Here is an 18,042-nt window from a genome sequence, read left to right as displayed (position 1 = left end):
AAACCAACACATGACTGACTGAAATTCATTTTCTGAATAATATATAAGCACGAATAGAATCTAATCTGGTGATTTTGTTATTTGGGTATGTGCGAGCCCTTCAGGCTGCATGCCTACACTAATTTAATTTTAAGAATGACTTTTGGGAACTAATCCTTTACAATGAAATTATAACAATAATCTCGGTTTGAGGAAACCTGCATTTTATATTTATTTGTTCTGGTTCAGCAGCTGAGACACTTTTGTAATAATAAAAAAACCGCTAGATGTCTCTCTTGATTCATGTTTTTTTTTACTGCAGAATAATCACTGTGTACCTAGAGCAACGATATGTAGTTCGCTTTCCTTCAGGCATCCTTTGTTTCCAATATGTACTTGTGTTTGGATTACAGTCAAGTACATTTTATGTAACTTTCTGGGTCGTTTTAAATGAGCCAACATTTTCAAACTGGGAAGCCTGAAGGTAGGAACTTTTCCATAAAAGTGGATCTTATTTCCACAGATGTTGTGTTGATCCACCTCCTGTACCTTTTCACTTAATAGGCAACCACAGATACGTTTTAAAATTAGGTTACATGGGCAGGTGTCACTGACATGAGTGGAAAGTCTGATCTCCCAGATTGTGCGATGATAGAGGAAGCCTTGTTAAATTAGATGCAGCTTGTGCCACAGGTTATTGAGGACCTAAGCTTCTAATTTCTATATCCAAGGCTGAACATTTAGAAGAGGATGTTGCAGCATGGTTTGACAGAAATGAGAGGCCAGGCAATTTTAAGAAAATTATTTTTCTTTCCTTACTTCTGCAAGAATCCATTGCAGTGGTACTGCATTTTACATTGAAGAAAAGAGTTTCCCATCTTCCCAGCCAGTTGAAAATCTTCAGTTTACTCATGGGTTTGTTTAAAGTGTAAATGTTTAAAGTGTAAACCCTTGCCAAAGGTGCAGTAAGCTTGCACCACTTTAACACCCCCCCCACCCCCGCTTTCTCTTGTAGATATATTTAAAACAAGGGATGGAAAACATATTTACACCCAAATGCCTTCCATTCCCGTCTGCCCTAAAGAAAGAAATAATATTCTTCTCTGGCTCATTACATCTGTCCTCTTTTTGGCTTTCTCAAACCTCTCAATCTTTTTGAACATTATCTCTCCTCCACCCCTGCAGGTCAATTTTGAGAGGTGGGCAGAACCACCCACCTGCCAATCATCTGATGATGTCAGGTGTTTGACAGGTGGGTTGTCCTACTGACAGGTCAAAGTTGGCCCAGGGGGTGACAGGAAAACACTGCCCTATCAGGATCAAACTCCCTGCACATCAGGTGACTCAGTCCGGCTTTTCAAGCTTTGCCAAGCCAGCCAATTCCCAGCAGAACTGTTATACAGTACTTTAACTACTTTTTAAAAAAATTTCTCAAATGACATCGGAATTAGCGTCCGGGTGGAATTTCCGAAAGTCGGCAAAAATGTCCGGGGAAACCCGGGAGTATGGCAACCCATGTCAGAAATGTTGATTTTTTTGACGAAATGCCAAATAATAGCTCCAAAATTGTCTTTTCTTTCCTTTTAGATTTTGAAAAAAAAGTGCTCAACAACTTTTGTGCCCTGATTTTCACTTTTTGAAGTATGGCAACCCTACTTATATAGATGCAGTTCAAATCAGCAAGAAATGCGATTATTTCTTCAATAGCATCCTTGTTCCTCATTACTTAGTGTAGGATTTGCTGTTAAACCCATAACACTTAGAAAAGTTCAGCCTCTGCTGTGAGTAGCAGATTTTCCTGTCCATATCTTGTTGTTATATATGGACTCCAAGCAACAGTGGGGTTTCCTACTTCCCGTGTATTTATCATAGGGCCACTCCACACATTATACTTTTAGGTGTTGGATGTGACTAATAGCTGCTTGGAAACTTACTCCTTACAGGTACAGAGAACAGATTTGCTGTATACACTCAGTGTCAGCCACTGATTTATCAGTGTAAAAATTTAGTGGAATGACTTTTGTAAAGTGCAGGTAACAAGCTATGCTTTTGGACACCTGTATAAAGATCACTGCTGCTGTTGCCATTACAGAATGAGGATGGAAAAAATGTCTGAACTATTGAACTTCAGTACCTATAATTTCCTGAAACACACTTATCTTCTGTTTACAGCTTTGAAGAATGAGTAATGATTCTTCCTTTTACTGGCATGTTGAGTGCAGATTTCTCTGAATTCCAATTAGTGCTTGAGTACTGATCAGAAAGACTATTCAGGAATTGATTTTGTTTTTTTCTTCCCTTCTTGCCAAAGCAGCTTCTCCGGATTGCCATCATTTATTCTGTAGTAGGATTCCTTTATTCAGAATCGCTGAATAAAGTGGTACCTCCCCTCCACAAACATGAATATTAACGATAGTCCAAGATTTTCTCCCTTTTTCATGATGTAGTTAACAACGCAAAGGCAATCTCCCATGAGCTACAGAATTCTGAAACAGGCTGTAGAGAAATTCATGTGACTGCATGTCTCTTGGATGATATTGATGAGAAAGAAAGCACTTTGTGTGTGTAAGTGAATTTAGGGGATAAAATCATTCCTGCGCTGCTAATTATTGAATAGTGTAGCTTGCTGATGGAAGGCATCCGTGGGAGAGCAGGTTCTCCGTGGAATTTTAAGGAAAGAAGTGTCAGTGTTGCAAAGGCTGACTTTGTGTAAATCAGATGCATTCAACTATGGTTGGAAAAGTTTGATAGGCAGGGTTTTTTTAACTTTTAAAAAAACTAGTACCCACTATGAGACTTGGGACACATTTGCAAGTGTTCAATCAGAGTTAAACTTATGAGTAAGGAACACGTGCCCCTCCAAATGATGTTGGACTTCCAGCTCCCATCAGCCCCAGCCAACATGAATAATGGTCAAGGTTGGTAGAAGTAAACCACCTGGGGGGGTGCTCAGGGCTGATTTCCTTCAGAATGGATAGGTTTGATCTTCTTGCAGTCCATGGGACTCTCAAGAGTCTTCTCCAGCACCATAATTCAAAAGCATCAATTCTTCGGCGATCAGCCTTCTTTATGGTCCAGCTCTCACTTCCATACATCACTACTGGGAAAACCATAGCTTAAACTATATGGACCTTTGTTGGCAAGGTAATGTCTCTGCTTTTTAAGATGCTGTCTAGGTTTGTCATTGCTTTTCTCCCAAGAAGCAGGCGTCTTTTAATTTCGTGGCTGCTGTCACCATCTGCAGTGATCATGGAACCCAAGAAAGTCAAATCTCTCACTGCCTCCATTTCTTCCCCTGTTTTAGTGTGATGAGAAGAAGCCATGCTGAGCCTTGTGTTGAGCTTCCGTTTTTGCTTTTCTATTTAAAACCGGTTTGTTCCAAGCAATAGCTAGTTGGCATTAATCATGGTTTTCAGTTCAAATTACATATAAAGCTGTGTTTAAGCAAAGCAGAAGCAAAAAGGGGAGAGCACACAGGTCCAAGGCTCACAGTGGTTCATTCTTGTGTAATGTCTCAGGTTCATGGGTTCAAGCCCAACATTGAGCAAAAAGATTCCTGCATTGCATGGGATAGGACTAGATGACTCTTGTGACCATTCCAAATCTGCAATTCTATGTAGCATGTTGTGCATATCGTGTTAGCACACCAGTGCAACCTCTATCCCCGGTGAACCAACCAGGGTTTAAAGAAAGAGATGCATACAACATTGCACAGGTAAATTCTTCTTGCTTGCCTAAGATCATGCTAAAATTGCCCCTGAGTGCTAACCTTCTTCTGCATCATAGCCTGGGACCAAACCCTCAGTACAGTCATACCTCGGGATGAATACGCTTCAGCTTGAATATTTTTGGGTTGTGCTCCGCAAAAAATGACGTCATGTGCGGAAGCGGCGAAGTGCGGCCCACAGATGCGCAGTCGCATCTTACGTTCGCTTCAGGATGTGAATGGGGCTCCAGAACGGATTCCGTTCGCATCCCGAGGTACCACTGTAGTGCTGAATAAGAACTTCAAGTGAGTGGTGGATTTCTCACTTTTAAAAATAGTTTACTGGAAAAGGCAGTAGATTCGTAGATGAGATGCAAAATATTAACAAATGAAAGCTTTCAAGTTCTCATAATGTTAGGTGCTACCACAGAGATCAGATAAAAATTCTGAATAGCAGGCAGTACAGCCAAGGAAGGCAGGCTATTTCAAGTTCAAGCACCAATTTTGATGCATGTTGGAGACAGCACATTCTCAGGGACTACTTTAAGAGGTAGAGCTTTTTATGGTGACTGTTAGACACCTAATTTACCAAAGGGACGGTAATGGTTCAGTAGCGTAACACACTTTATTCAGTATGGTTCTCTGCCCTCTTCGCAAGAAATGTGGAAACGTAGGGAAATGCCAGTTGTCTTTGTCCATGGAGTTTTCTTGGCAGGGATACTGGAGTGGTTTGCCGGTTCCTGCTCCAGGTGCATCACGTTTGCTCAAAACTCTCCACTATGACCTGTCCATCTTGGGTGCCCTGCACGGCATAGCTCATAGCTTCTCTGAGTTATTCAAGCCCCTTCGCCACGGCAAGGCAGTGAATTATGGTGTTGGAGGAGACTCTTAAGAGTCCCATGGACTGCAAGAAGATCAAACCTCTCCATTCTGAAGGAAATCAGCCCTGAGTGCTCACTGGAAGGACAGATCCTGAAGCTGAGGCTCCAATACTTTGGCCACCTCATGAGAAGAGAAGACTCCCTGGAAAAGACCCTGATGCTGGGAAAGATTGAGGGCACAAGGAGAAGGGGAGGTCAGAGGACGAGATGGTTGGACAGTGTTCTCGAAGCTACCAGCATGAGTTTGACCAAACTGTGGGAGGCAGTGGAAGACAGGAGTGCCTGGCGTGCTCTGGTCCATGGGGTCACGAAGAGTCGGACACGACTAAACGACTAAACAACAACAAACAACAGGGAAATGCCTTGCAAGGAGTCCGATGATTGGTCTGTCTAGCTCAGAATTATTTGCACTGACTGTAGCCGTGGTTCTATCTTTCCCATCCTATTCTGGAATTGAACCTGAGAACTTTTTGCTTATGAAACCATGTGCTGTACCAGTGAGCTAAATGCACCTGTGACACACAGAACTTGTTCCTCAAGAACAGACTTTCTCCACCTTGGGTTCCCAGGTGTTGTTGGACTACAGTTCCCATCTTTCCTAGCTAGCGTGGCCAGTGGTCAAGGATGATGGGTGTTACTTATACTCTGCCCATCTGGCTGGGTTTCCCCAGCCACTCTGGGTGGCTCCCAACAGAATATTAAAAACACGATAAAACATCAGGCATTAAATGCTTCCCTAAACAGGGTTGCCTTCAGATGTCTTCTAAAAGTTGATGGGAGGGCGTTCCACAGGGTGGGCGCCACTACCAAGAAGGCTCTCTTTCTGGTTCCCTGTAACCTAGCTTCTCGCAGTGAGGGAACTGGCAGAAGGCCCTCAGAGCTGGACCTCAGTGTCTGGGCTGGACGATGGGAGTAGAGACGCTCCCTCAGGTATGTCTCCTGTGCTTTCTTCCAGCTGCCCTATTAGCAGCAATGGAGGGACATTACAGTGGTACCTCGGGTTACATATGCTTCAGGTTACATACGCTTCAGATTATAGACTCCGCTAACCCAGAAATAGTGCTTCAGGTTAAGAACTTTGCTTCAGGATGAGAACAGAAATCGTGCTCCGGCGGCATGGCAGCAGGAGGCCCCATTAGCTAAAGTGGTGCTTCAGGATAAGAACAGTTTCAGGTTAAGAACGGACCTCCGGAATGAATTAAGTACTTAACCTGTGGTACCACTGTATATAGTTTTCAGTCATCTTCTGTCAGCTGTTCAGCAGGAAAAACACCTCCATCCCCTTCCCCCTCCCCCACCGCCACATTGCTCTTTACTGTGTTTTCCAGTTACATTTTTCCTTCTTTGCTGCCCACATGTCAGTGGTACCTTGGGTCTCCTGTTTGTGCAGGGGGAAGCTTCCTAGGTCTGGGCACGACTGCTGTTTGATCTGCTTGGGAGAGGAATGCAAGGTAGACTCACTGCATTACGTACACAAAACAGGCATGCTGCAATTGTTCTTCATTCCTCCTTCAGTCGTGGGAGAAGGTTCTTTCAAAAGGCTAACGAGTGAATCATTTTGTGGTAGGGCTCTGGTAATCCTCCAAGGCAGTAATCAAAGGCAGTAAATGAGCTGAGATTAGTTTGGGATATCCTGAAAACTTCTTGAACAATAGGTAAATACAGTGTGAGTGTACAGTCACAAAGCTGATGTATGCTTAAATAACGCCTTTGTGCTCCCCCACCTTGGTAATGTAACACCTGTCAGTCTCTTTGCATTCACAAATGACTACCTTGAGGTTTTTTGTTTTTTTTAAAAAAGTAAAATAAAATTCCTGCTTATCATCTGATGCACCCCCTCACATCACTGATTTCTTAAGAAGTGCTGGCTTCCCACAGTTGCTCTTCTCATGCCTAAATACACAAAGGTATCATAAATAGCAAACTAACAGGTACTGAGAGACTGAGGCATAAAAGAGATCAAAGCAAACAGACCATGCAGTCATTTCAAAATCTTGGCGGGCTGCTCTTGTAAATAAGAGTGCTTCTAAAGCAGAAAGCATTCAACTACTGTATTTATATAGGCCTTGACTGACAGTTCGGTTATTAACTTCGTAAAAACACAGGCAACGTAAACTAGTAGGAATGTTTGCTCTAGCAGTTTCTATCTGAAAGAAAATGAAAACCAAGGTATAATGGCTTGCTCTCTGTTTCCCTAAAGTATTTATTTTTGAACTATGCAGCATAAAAGAATGTTTTCCCAAGTCGGTGAACTTAAGCAATGTTGCTTGCTTTCTGATATTTAAGTATGTTGTTCCTTGCAAAACAAATGGTACATTTATCAATCTTTTTGCATTCAGTAATGCTTAATTAGCCTTTTAGCTCCCTTTCTCTCATTGCCTTGCCATTTTTTTAAAAAATTAAATAAATATTAAGTTGCTCTTGTGAACTTGCATAAAAAGAGAAAATAGAGGTATTAACTCCTGAAATGAAGATATATTTCACAGTTATGTTCAGCGGAATCCTAACTGGATTTTAGCAGTGTAAGTATCATTGGATTTAAAATTGCCTACTAGTCAACCGCCTTAATTTAAGCAGTATATCCTGGAATTACAGAGGGCATTCCAGCTTCTGATTGGCTCCTGGAATGTCTCACCTTTTGGTTGGTTGCTCTGGTGGGAGTCAGCTGACTCACGCCACAGCAGCTGAGCAAAGAATGAACGTCCCAATTTAGATCCCTCAGGTGGTGGGTATGAAATTGCTGTGAATCCCCCTCCAGGAAACTTGGAAGTGGCTGTGTTTGTTATCTTTTATACCTGATTAATAAGGACTAGAATCTCTCAGCACAGTCCTAAACTAATGAAGTGCCCCTTTGGTGCCTTTGAAATGTTTCACAATATCTAATTGTGAAATCTAGTTGGTTTGTCACAACTCTCTTGTATTTCAGTTCAGTTTGTCCCTTCTTGCTCTTCAACAAATCTTCCTGTACATTTGTTATGCCCTTTCAACTATATTTTATTCTATGTAAGCCACCCTGGTAAATCTTATTTTAAAAGAAGGGTAAAACCTATTGAACTTGAGAATGCTGTGAATTGGGTCATGTGAATATTGTAGTATTCTGATTACTTTGTTTTGGCCTTTCATATGATTTATGAGAATATTATTCACTTTGAGGGCAAGTTCAAACATATTTTTCATCACTTGTTAACTGCAGTATCAAGTAATTACTCAAAGGTATTAATGAACTCCTCACGGTTTAGTAAATACAGAATTTTGTGGTCACTTCTAGTCAACTCAGACACACTGTTTTTCAGTGAAAGCAGTGTATACTTTGCTTGAAAGTCATCTTAATCAAGTAATGTATGTGATGAAACAGTGTGGAGTCTCATATTTAGTGAATCATGCATCTAAGTGGCATTGACCCCCTTCCTCCCCCCAAAAGTTTTGCCATTAAATTATTGACATGGGGTCACCTCCTCCCCTCCCTCCATTTTTGGATTAAACACATATTTCAGCTGTGCATTAAAAGCCCCAAGAAGTTCATTCTCTTTAGTGTAGGGTATTCTTTTACAGAAACATCAGTGGCTAATGGCCTGCAGATGCTGTAAGGAATAATGAATTCTCCTTTAAGAAAGCAGAGAGCACTCTTTGCAACAAACACTCCCTGGTTCCTTTTTCAAACATGTCTCTTTAGCACTCTGATTTCAGGCTGGAATATTTGTTTCGACAGAACTCTGCTTTCTTAACTCCTGGTGTTGGTGCATCCTTAACAGGTAATGAAGGTTTTGCCAGGTTTTTCAACTTTGGCTGAAAAAAAGATGAAAGCAGTATCAACCTTGTTAGTGCTGGCACAAGATAATGGTCAGAGGAGTAGACTATACTTTTAAAAAAATTCTTTAGAGTTCTGCTTAAAATTAAACAACCCATCAAAGTTGATTGAGTATGTTCACATCCATTATAGGGAAGAAAGGTGAGCAAAATAAAGGACAGGCAAACAGCTTGCTAATGAATTTAAATACTGAAGATTCCTCCTACCGCAAGCACCGTGAGGGACGGATAAGATGAAGAGAAAATTTATAAGTGAGAGCTGGAAGGGTCTGTGATTTTCCATGGGAGACAGGATTAAGAAATACTTTTAGATAGAGTCAAGGTTCTGTAATTATGGACTGTTTTGTGCTGTTGTTGTTGCATTTTATTAAAGATTACTTATTACAGCATCTATATGACTCGTTTGATCGTTAAACTACGTTATGGGTTGTCATTTGTGTTTTATGTTGTGACGAAGGGCAGTACAGCCAAACCTCGCCTTTTGAACATTTCAGTTGCCAAACGTTTCGGAAGCCGAACACCAAAAAACCGTAACTGAATGCTTCGGTTTTTGAACGTGCTTCGGAAGTCGAATGGCTTCCGAGGCATGTTTCTCAATTTTCCCCATCAAATTTGTTGACAGCCCTTTGATCCTTGGTTTTCGAACGTTTCAGAAGTTGAATGGACTTCCAGAACAGATTACGTTTGAAAACCGAGGTTCCACTGTATATAAATCTAATTAATACTATTACAGTACATCCACATTTTCTTGCATTTAACTTCTGAAATTCCAACTATACACAGTTAAGGTGGGGATGCTCTTGTGAGAAGTCAGATTCTCCCACGAGAACATCCCTATTGAGAAGCAAGGCTGAGAGTTTAAAAGCTCTTTTTGCTCCAGGTAAGGATTAGCTGTGGCCTAATCGAAATACTGAGATACTATGTGGCTTTAAGGTACAGTAAACCCACAATTTATGTAGGGGGTTGCGCCTTAAGCCAAAATCACATGTCTTCCAAATCCATTGGGGTTGAATTGCGGGTGGGATTGCCAAAGTCATTTTTCCCAGAGTCCTGCCCTCTTTGCACCCCCTTTATATTAATGTTTTTGCCATGCATTTAAAGCTTAATGCACAAAATTAAATGTGCATAGGTTGGAGGTTTACTGTACTTTTCAGATAACCGGGAACTGATTAAACAATAAATTGCCGGTTTATGTAAAAAGCTTTACCGATCCTTCCTAACTTCATCTCTTCTTTCATACTGGTTAGTTTTAACCCATTATCCAACTGACCTGATGAGTATTATTTAACACAGTTAGCCTCCCGCATCTTCCCCTTCATGGTATAGCACCTAGTAGACTGGAGGCAATTCAAATTAATCCTGCTGGCTCCCCCTACACTCCATTTTAAGACTGTGACTAAATGCAGACTCCATAGATTCAGCGTCAAGCCAGCTTCCCCTCTCCTCTGTTTTGTTTAACATCTGGTTTCATAAAGAGATCTAATAAAGATATTGCCTGGCTAGGTTTTGGGTTTTCTTTTGGGTCAATGTAGTTTCCTTTACTTTTTTGTTCAAGATACTCATAAACAACAACTCCTCCTCACCTGTTGCTGAGGGCCATCAACCTTGCCTGGAGTAAATGGTTTGTAGGCTGATATTATATTCTGCCTATGGTGGGTAGTATGAGACTTCTACCCTTAGATCAGATTGCGTTTTCCTTGTCATTGCAGGCCTTCGGAAGATGAATTGAATGAGCTGTATGCCTTTCTTTCTTATTATCCTATGTATGACTGTAACACAGAATGCGTTGATAAAGTACACACACACACACACACACACACACACACACACAGTGGTACCTTGGTTCTCAAATGCCTTGGTACTCAAACAACTTGGAACCCAAACACTGCAAACCTGGAAGTAAGTGTTCCGGTTTGCAAACTTTTTTCGGAAGCTGAACATGCTCCATTTTGAGTGCCACGCTTCCGTTTTGAATGTTACATTTCCGTTTTGAGTGCCGCACTTCTGTCTTGAGTGTTACACTGAGGTCTGTCTGTTTTCGCTATTTATTTTGCTTTTTTGTTTTTGTGGCTCTTTTCATTTTGTTTTTGTGACTGTGTGGAAACCAGTTCAGCTACTGATTGATTGTGTGACTGCAGTACATTGATTATTGCTTTCATTTTATGGATCAATGGTCTCGTTAGATAGTAAGATTCATGTTTTAGGGGTTGTTTTTAAAAGTCTGGAACGGATTAGTCCATTTTGCATTACTTTCTCTGGGAAAGCGCACCTTGGTTTTGGAACGCTTTGGTTTTGGAACGGGCTTCTGGAACGGATTAAGTTTGAGAACCAAGGTACCACTGTATATTTTTTAAAAAGAGCTGTATGATCTAAGCTGACAGTTGTGGGCAGGCAAAAAGACAATGTGGTTGTGGACATCCTTAATTCAGTCCTGGTATTGGATTAGTATTGTATCCTATTATTTTATTAGCTAATTTATGTCTCTGTGAGATTGCCATTTGGCATCTCTGTGGATATTTGGCGGGAAAATGCACCTTTAGGGCTCTGCAAGGACAGCTGCCTCTTAAAAGACAACAACAACCCGCCCCTTTCAAATTGGCTGCCCTTTTTTCCTGACTAACGCTTTTGTCACTGAGAAATGGAACAGCTGATTCACGAATTATGCATACAGCGTTACACCTAATATGCCCCAGGGATCAAGGTCATGAAAGTATCCTTTCTTCTGAAAAATATAAAATACGATAAACAGCTTAATCGGATGACCTGCGATGCATGGCCTTGGTGAACTGATATGCGCATACAAAACAGCGTGACAATTGATGATTTCTTATGGGAAGCTATGGTCATGTAACAGAGAACAATTTAGCAAGGACAGCTAGAGGTGCGTTTAGCCCTCTTAATTGTATTTCAGTTCAACAATTACTTTGATAAAATACATATTTTGTTATGTGCAAATGGCTTTAGACACCTATTAGGTCCATAAATTACCATGTAGCATATATTCAACACAAAAAACAGCAAAAATTTGTTGCTGACAAAGGACAGCTGGACCTATAAAGGGCCCCATTACCTTCAGTAGCTGAGGGCCTCATCAAACCTAAATCTGGCCCTGGTCTCGCTCCACTCTTTACATTTCTGTCACAGGCTGTGATCTTCTTGTTAGGCTTGTTGGTGCAAGGAACTGTTGCACCCTCTCCCACACCCGAGTCTAAAAAGTCTTGAGCTGCACCCAGAGATTCCTGGTTAGTCTAGGTGCTCCTTCTCTGAGGAAAGTGAGTTGAGGACAGGAAGAGCATAACATGGCGTTTCCCCCTTCTTCTGAACCCTCTCCCCAGCCTCTTCTTTACTTTGTCACACTCAGGGGTGGCCAAAGTGAAATGATTCTGCATGCATATATACCGTATTTTTTGCTCTATAAGACTCACTTTTTCCATCCTAAAAAATAAGGGGAAATGTGTGTGCGTCTTATGGAGTGAATGCAGGCTGCGCAGCTATCCCAGGAGCCAGAACAGCAAGAGGGGTCGCTGCTTTCGCTGTGCAGTGATCCCTCTTGTTGTTCTGGCTTCTGAGATTCAGAATATTTTTTTTCTCGTTTTCCTCCTCCAAAAACTAGGGGCGTCTTATGGTCTGGTGTGTCTTATAGAGCGAAAAATACGGTACATTCCTAGCTGCTAGTGGTTCATCCCATGTTCATAAACACCATTTGTTCTTGAAAATTTCCTCCTGAGGGGAGTTTTCTCAGAGCAACATATTGGTTAAAAGCACTGGTTATGGTATGGGGTTTACTGTTTTCTTCTTCCCACTACGAAAACGACTTCATTCAGTTTTCCACTGTTTACCGTCGCTTAATATTTTCTCTTATTCCATGACTCCTGAATTTCCTTAGGAGGCTTCAGTGGGGAACATTGCCAGAAACCTTTTGAAAGCTTGATAAGAGTGACTTTCTCCTGTCAAAATGGATGTTGACACCCTTAGCCCATTTGATGCATTTTCTGCCTGTTTAATTTTTTTGGGGGGGTGGGGGGAATATAATATAAATGTGGCATATTTGGATGGGAACTGTGTATTACCTCTATGCATTTTCTTGTCTTTGCCAAATTAAAATCTTAGTAACTGAGGTGTCCAATGTGGATGATTTTGCTAATGCTAAGTTCTGAAATATTAAATTGTTCAACTTTAACTGGCATCATGCCTGTGCAGGAATTTTTTTTGAAAAGAATAGTTGTACAAGAAAGGAAAATATGAAGGAGGACTAACAAAACTTGAGATGGAAATGTTAAAAGTAATCTTTAGGCACTTCTTGTAAACAAGTTTTGGAGTGATGTTTATCTTGTGACCTATCAAAGTCAGTTAACATTAAAGGTTTTCTAGGCTTTAATTCAATGTAGTTCTCGTGCCAAAATCCGCATCTGAATATTATCAGTAACTGTTTGTTCCATCAATTTGTCATCTTCATGTAGTCTCTCTATCTGACAATCTCGGTATACGAAAATTAAATGAGTTATTTGCAAGCATTCTGGATTGTTTCAGTCCAGATTGCTTGTTTAGTACGTGGAAAGTATTCTTTAAGTAGCAGTATATTTTCCTGTTTCCTGTTTGAAAAGCTAAGCGTTCAGAGGACTGGAAATCGGTGGATACTGTAGAGCAGGATTAGCCAACTTGGTGCTGCCCAGATGTTTTGAACTATAGCTGTCTTCAGCCCCACCAGCATGGCCAATGGTCAGGGATAAGACGGAAGCTTTAGTTCAAAACATTGGGAGGGCACCCTGCTGGCTAACTGCCCTAGGGGATAGAGTGTTAGACTGGGGAGCCCTGGCTTCACATTTGCTTCGCTTTGAAGCTCATAATTAGCCTTGGGAGAGTCACTCTGCCTCTTGCAAGGTTGTTGTGAGCGTAGAATGAAATAACCCCTCGCCTGCCATCTTGATTTTTTTTGGGGGGGGAGTCTAGGATATAAATACAGTGGACCCTCTGGATACGTATTAAATTCGTTCTGGGGGTCCATACTTAACCTGAAAAGTCCATAACTGGAGGTGCCGCTCCTGTGCACACGCACGGCGCAATAGAGCACTTCTGCGCATGCGTGTGGCATAGCTGTCAACCTTTCCTTTTTTTGCGGGAAATTTCCTTATTCCAGTGCCATTTCCCGTTGCTTCCCGCTGCTATCCCGGATTGTTAGATAGCCCGTAGACTATCCCCGGGACAGGTGAGGCTGCTGATCCCTTATTTTCAAATCTGAAAGTTGACAGATATGGCGCTTGGCGCACATGGCGTTTCTGAGCATGCGCGTGTGGCAAAACCTGGAAGTATACACTTCCGGGTTTGCCGCGTTCGCAACCTGAAAGTTACGTATCCAGAGTGTATTGCATATAAAACAACAGATTTGTGCTTGCACTGGGAGTGCGAAAGATATACAGTGCTGAAGACTATTGTGTTTGTCACAACTTCATTTGTATGCATAGAGATTCTATGTTCATTTTAAGTGTGGTAGAGTAGATCTCTTTCTAAGTGGTGTGCAATTACCGCAGAATTGATGTTGTATCTTTTCACACAGAGTATTGCTTTAGATTTTAGGGGAGCAGTACCAGTAATAGTATAGTCACATTTCTCTTTCGGTTCTTTTTACTTATTGGGTGAACATCTGTCTAGTACTAGAAGTAGCCACCTGTTAGTCAGAAGCCCTCCTGTCTAATCTTGAATGCTTGGCAACTGGCTGCGGTCACTTAGTAGTGAGGTTGAAAGAATTGTGCATTTTGCTGGGACATGCCTTCTCCAGTCAGTCTGCAAGCATAGAGTCATGGCTGATACAGGATACCAAATTACAAATCCCAATGTCATTATGACTAAACTTCAAGCCTATTCTTGATCCTAGTTGTAAACTTGATCGGCCTAGCTGGAGAATGTTATGTCCCTTTTTGGTGGGCGCTGCCAAGTTGTAAGATTGGTAAATTGGAGTTGGTGGTCCTTCAGTTACCTCCCAGAATAATTTCCTAATTAGATTAGGAAATTACGCTAACAGAAAAACTCCTCTTTCAGTGACAGGTACCAATTCAAAAGCATTATTCTGTTGTTCTCCCAGAGAAATGTTATTCAGTGCCTGAAACCTGGAGGCCTCTCTGAATTTAAACCACCTCTTGTTACTATAGCACTATAGAAAATGACTTATGGAACCAACCCCTGTTTAAAATCAGCCGTGAAATTATGGGATGTGAAATAATAATTCGGATAATAATAATAATAGTAATAATAATAATGATAATAATTTATTTATTTATACGCCGCCCATTTGGCTGGGTTTCCCCAGCCACTCTGGGCGGCTCCCAACCGAATATTAAAAACACAGTACAGCACTATATAAATTTATAATATTTTGCACACCTGCCTTAACCAAAACTTCCATGGCTATCATATGTTTGAAAGATGAGGACTTGATTAGAAGAATGTTTGAAATGCACTATATTTAAGATTAATATTTTATCTCCGATCATCTTGTACTTTGCAGGCAGAAGTTGAGAGTGCTGTCTGCAATATCCAATTTAAAATACTCAGCAACTTATTGAAGACATGATCAAACTTGGCGTGTTTGTCAGAGGTCGGCATGACCTAACCTGCCATGTTTGTCACAGGTGTGAGGCTGGGATTGTGCAACACTGTCGAGTCAGTGTTTGGCTGTTCTTGCTCAAATGCTGCAGGTTTGAAGCCTTGATCTTTAATAATAGTTCCCTTGCGCTAGAGCAGCCTTTGCCATGTGTTGGCTGATGGGAGTTGTGGTCCAAAACATGAGGAGTGCACTAGGTTGGAAAAGGCTTTGCTGGAAATTCAGACACGTCCTCAGGTTTCCAGTTAGAAACACAATTTAGGCCGAAAGCAGTCGGCCATCTTGTTAATAACACAAGCTTGCAACAAGGGGTTCTTCTTCACATGCTCCCTCTGTAAGACCGATGGTCTCTCCTACAATGATTAACTCTTCCAAGTACTGCTCCGTGCAATTTAGTATTCATCACTTTACATTATAATATCTCAAATATCAAAGGCAGCAGTAGGAAGGGTGTCAGGGAGTTGCAACCAACATTCACTGTAAAACACTACAAAGACCATTTTTGCCAAGACAAAGAGCTAGGAAGACAACTGTTGCTCAGGCAAAGCCTCAGCCCAAGCAAAGCGCTTCCTAGTCCCTGGAAGAGCCTGTTATGCATGGGTAGTCCATGGGTAGGCAAACTATGGGCAAGGTCAGTTCAGGGCCTTCACTACCCCAGGAAGATGTTCCAATCTGTCATTTTGGTGGTGTGCCATCAAGGGCTGCTTTAAACAGAACCATAACTTCTTGGTTCTGGCCTTGTCATTCCTTGGGTCGATTTTACTGTCCTCCTTAAATGTGGGAATAATCAGACGAGATTTCCTGCAATTTTTGTTTGCTAGTAGATACTGTCCGCTGCTTCCACTTTCTACTTCTAGAACAGTCTGCATTTTATCTGTTTTATAGAATCATAGAGTTGGAAGGGACCCAAGAGTCATCTAGTCTATGGGTAGGCAAACTAAGGCCCGGGCGCCAGATCCGGCCCAATTGCCTTCTAAATCCAGCCCACGGACTCAGGACCGTCCAGGAATCAGCATGTTTTTACATGAGTAGAATGTGTCCTTTTATTTAAAATGCATCTCTGGGTTATTTGTGGGGCCTGCCTGGTGTTTTTACATGAGTAGAATGTGTGCTTTTATTTAAAATGCATCTCTGGGTTATTTGTGGGGCATAGGAATTCATTATTCCCCCCCCCATATAGTCCAGCCCCCCACAAGGTCTGAGGGACAGTGGACTGGCCCTCTGATGAAAAAGTTTGCTGACCCCTGATCTAGTCCAACCCCCTGCAATGGAGGAATTTCAGCTAAAGCATCCATGACAGACGGCCATCCAACCTCTGCTTAAAAACCTCCAAGGAAGGAGAGTCCACCACCTCTCATGGGAGTCTGTAATGTAGGGCTTTGGTTTTCTTAAATGTTATATCGTGGAGATCTTCAGCTATGAATAACAAAATTGGCTTTAACCAGTTCTCCTCGGACATTAAAATAGGTGAAAAATATAGTAAACGGAACTCTGAGCCAGGCCTCTGCCAGTATGCTTGTAGTATTGAACAGGTTACGGTTCCTACCTTTTTGTGCCCTTGTGGAAGCTTTCTGTGCTTGCTTCATTTAAAATATTTGTTTTGATCCGTTTTGCAATATTTGGCCAGCGCTTTGTGGTTAAGGCATGTTGTCTTAGCTGAGCACTGGAAGAATCTTGGCTGGTATTTGCCATGTGGTGATTTACTCATACGTTAAAACCTTACTTATTTTCATTAATAAATATTAAAGGAACTGTAGGTATAAGACTGTTTTTAGATTAGTTCCTTGACCTGAAATATGGAAGCTTTTTTATTATTTATTTTATTTAAATATTTATAAACAGCACACTCATATAAAATATAATAAGGTGTCATACAATAAAAACATCAATGTGCATAGGATAGGCATTCAGTGTTTATTTGAAAAACCATTTTAAATGGAAAACGTTGTGTTTTTTTCTGATGGTTTTGCTATCGCATTTCCCTCCTTAACTCTTGGATTTACCTTATCAAAATAATGGCTACTATGACATTAGAAATAAATAAATCAGTGGGATATGAGATCTGTTTGTATTTTTGAAAAAGGACATGCTTATGAAGCTTTAAGTATAACATGTTGTTTAAAAGCTGCTTTTAGGAAGTCTGGTTTTGTGACCTGCCTATTTTGCATTGGCTGATTAAAAAAAAAAGATGCTTGCCCATCTTGTGGTACATAAATGGCACAGAAAATGAAATTATTTGGGTTGTACATAATTACACGTAAGTCTTATGTAAATAGTCTTGAAACTTCCATGCAACTGTGTGTTGGAAAATCTTTTTCTTCTTCTACAGAATGACAGGGAGGGAGTTCTTCACTCGGTTTCCAAACCTTTATCCGTTCTTGCTCAGCCAGTTGGAAGCTGTAGCTAGCACAGTGGACAGGTAAGAAGAATCCATTGTTATCATTGTCAATTGTCCATTGAACCCATTGTCAAATGTTTAGGCTTTCAGTGTTGGAGCAGAAAACAGATTTGGAGAAGTGCTGTCTATGTGTTTTTAAGTAGGCTGTTGTTGCTATTAGTTTATTTATAGCCCAGCCTTCATCAGGGACCCCAGGGCAGGTCACAACATCATAATTAATACAATACACAGCTGAAATAGTCAAAGTTAAAAACATTCTGTTCTAGCTGTCCGTATACTGAGAAAAATAATAAAAAAAATTGCACTCTCAATTCAAAGTCTCTTCGGAATTACCCATCAGCATTTTTTAATTTATTTTTTTTGCAGTTTTTGTTTTTGTTTTACTACAGCCAAAACCAAACTGGTTACACATTAATCTGAGTGATATTTATGTACATACAAGCCACTCCATTTCATACAAATTATTTTGCAGGCCAGCTTTGTATTCATTAATTTTTTCTCCAGGTAATTTGAGAATTTTTTTTTATGCTTATGGTTGGGGTTTATACGCAGCAAAAAAGGAAAAGATGTATTGTGGGGGAAGCATACAGAAGTAAAGCATTATGGTCTGCATTGGTTGTCTAAAAAAATGGAGCATTAAGCATTAGCTGTTTCTCATAACTTAAGTGAACAA

The 18,042-nt window shown here is 40.9% G+C and overlaps 1 protein-coding gene across 6 annotated transcripts in view; it reads left to right on the top strand.

The window, feature by feature from the left end:
* The window catches only part of THADA (THADA armadillo repeat containing), a 146,249-nt gene that overhangs the window by 45,346 nt on the left and 82,861 nt on the right, over positions 1 to 18,042 (top strand). For all 6 annotated transcript variants that reach the window (XR_014545794.1, XM_083604748.1, XM_083604749.1 and 3 more), the window contains one exon: positions 17,301 to 17,390. Coding sequence is in view for 5 of the 6 variants with exons in the window: in XM_083604748.1 (XP_083460874.1) it covers positions 17,301 to 17,390 (90 nt within the window). In the remaining variant the exon portion in view is untranslated. The remainder of the gene's footprint in view (positions 1 to 17,300; positions 17,391 to 18,042) is intronic.

This window comes from Podarcis filfolensis (assembly GCF_964270895.1).
Source record: "Podarcis filfolensis genome assembly, chromosome: 3".
NCBI classification, from domain to species: domain Eukaryota; kingdom Metazoa; phylum Chordata; class Lepidosauria; order Squamata; family Lacertidae; genus Podarcis; species Podarcis filfolensis.
The sequence above is the reverse complement of the archived record's forward strand: the minus strand, read 5'-3'. Positions and strand labels throughout refer to the sequence as shown.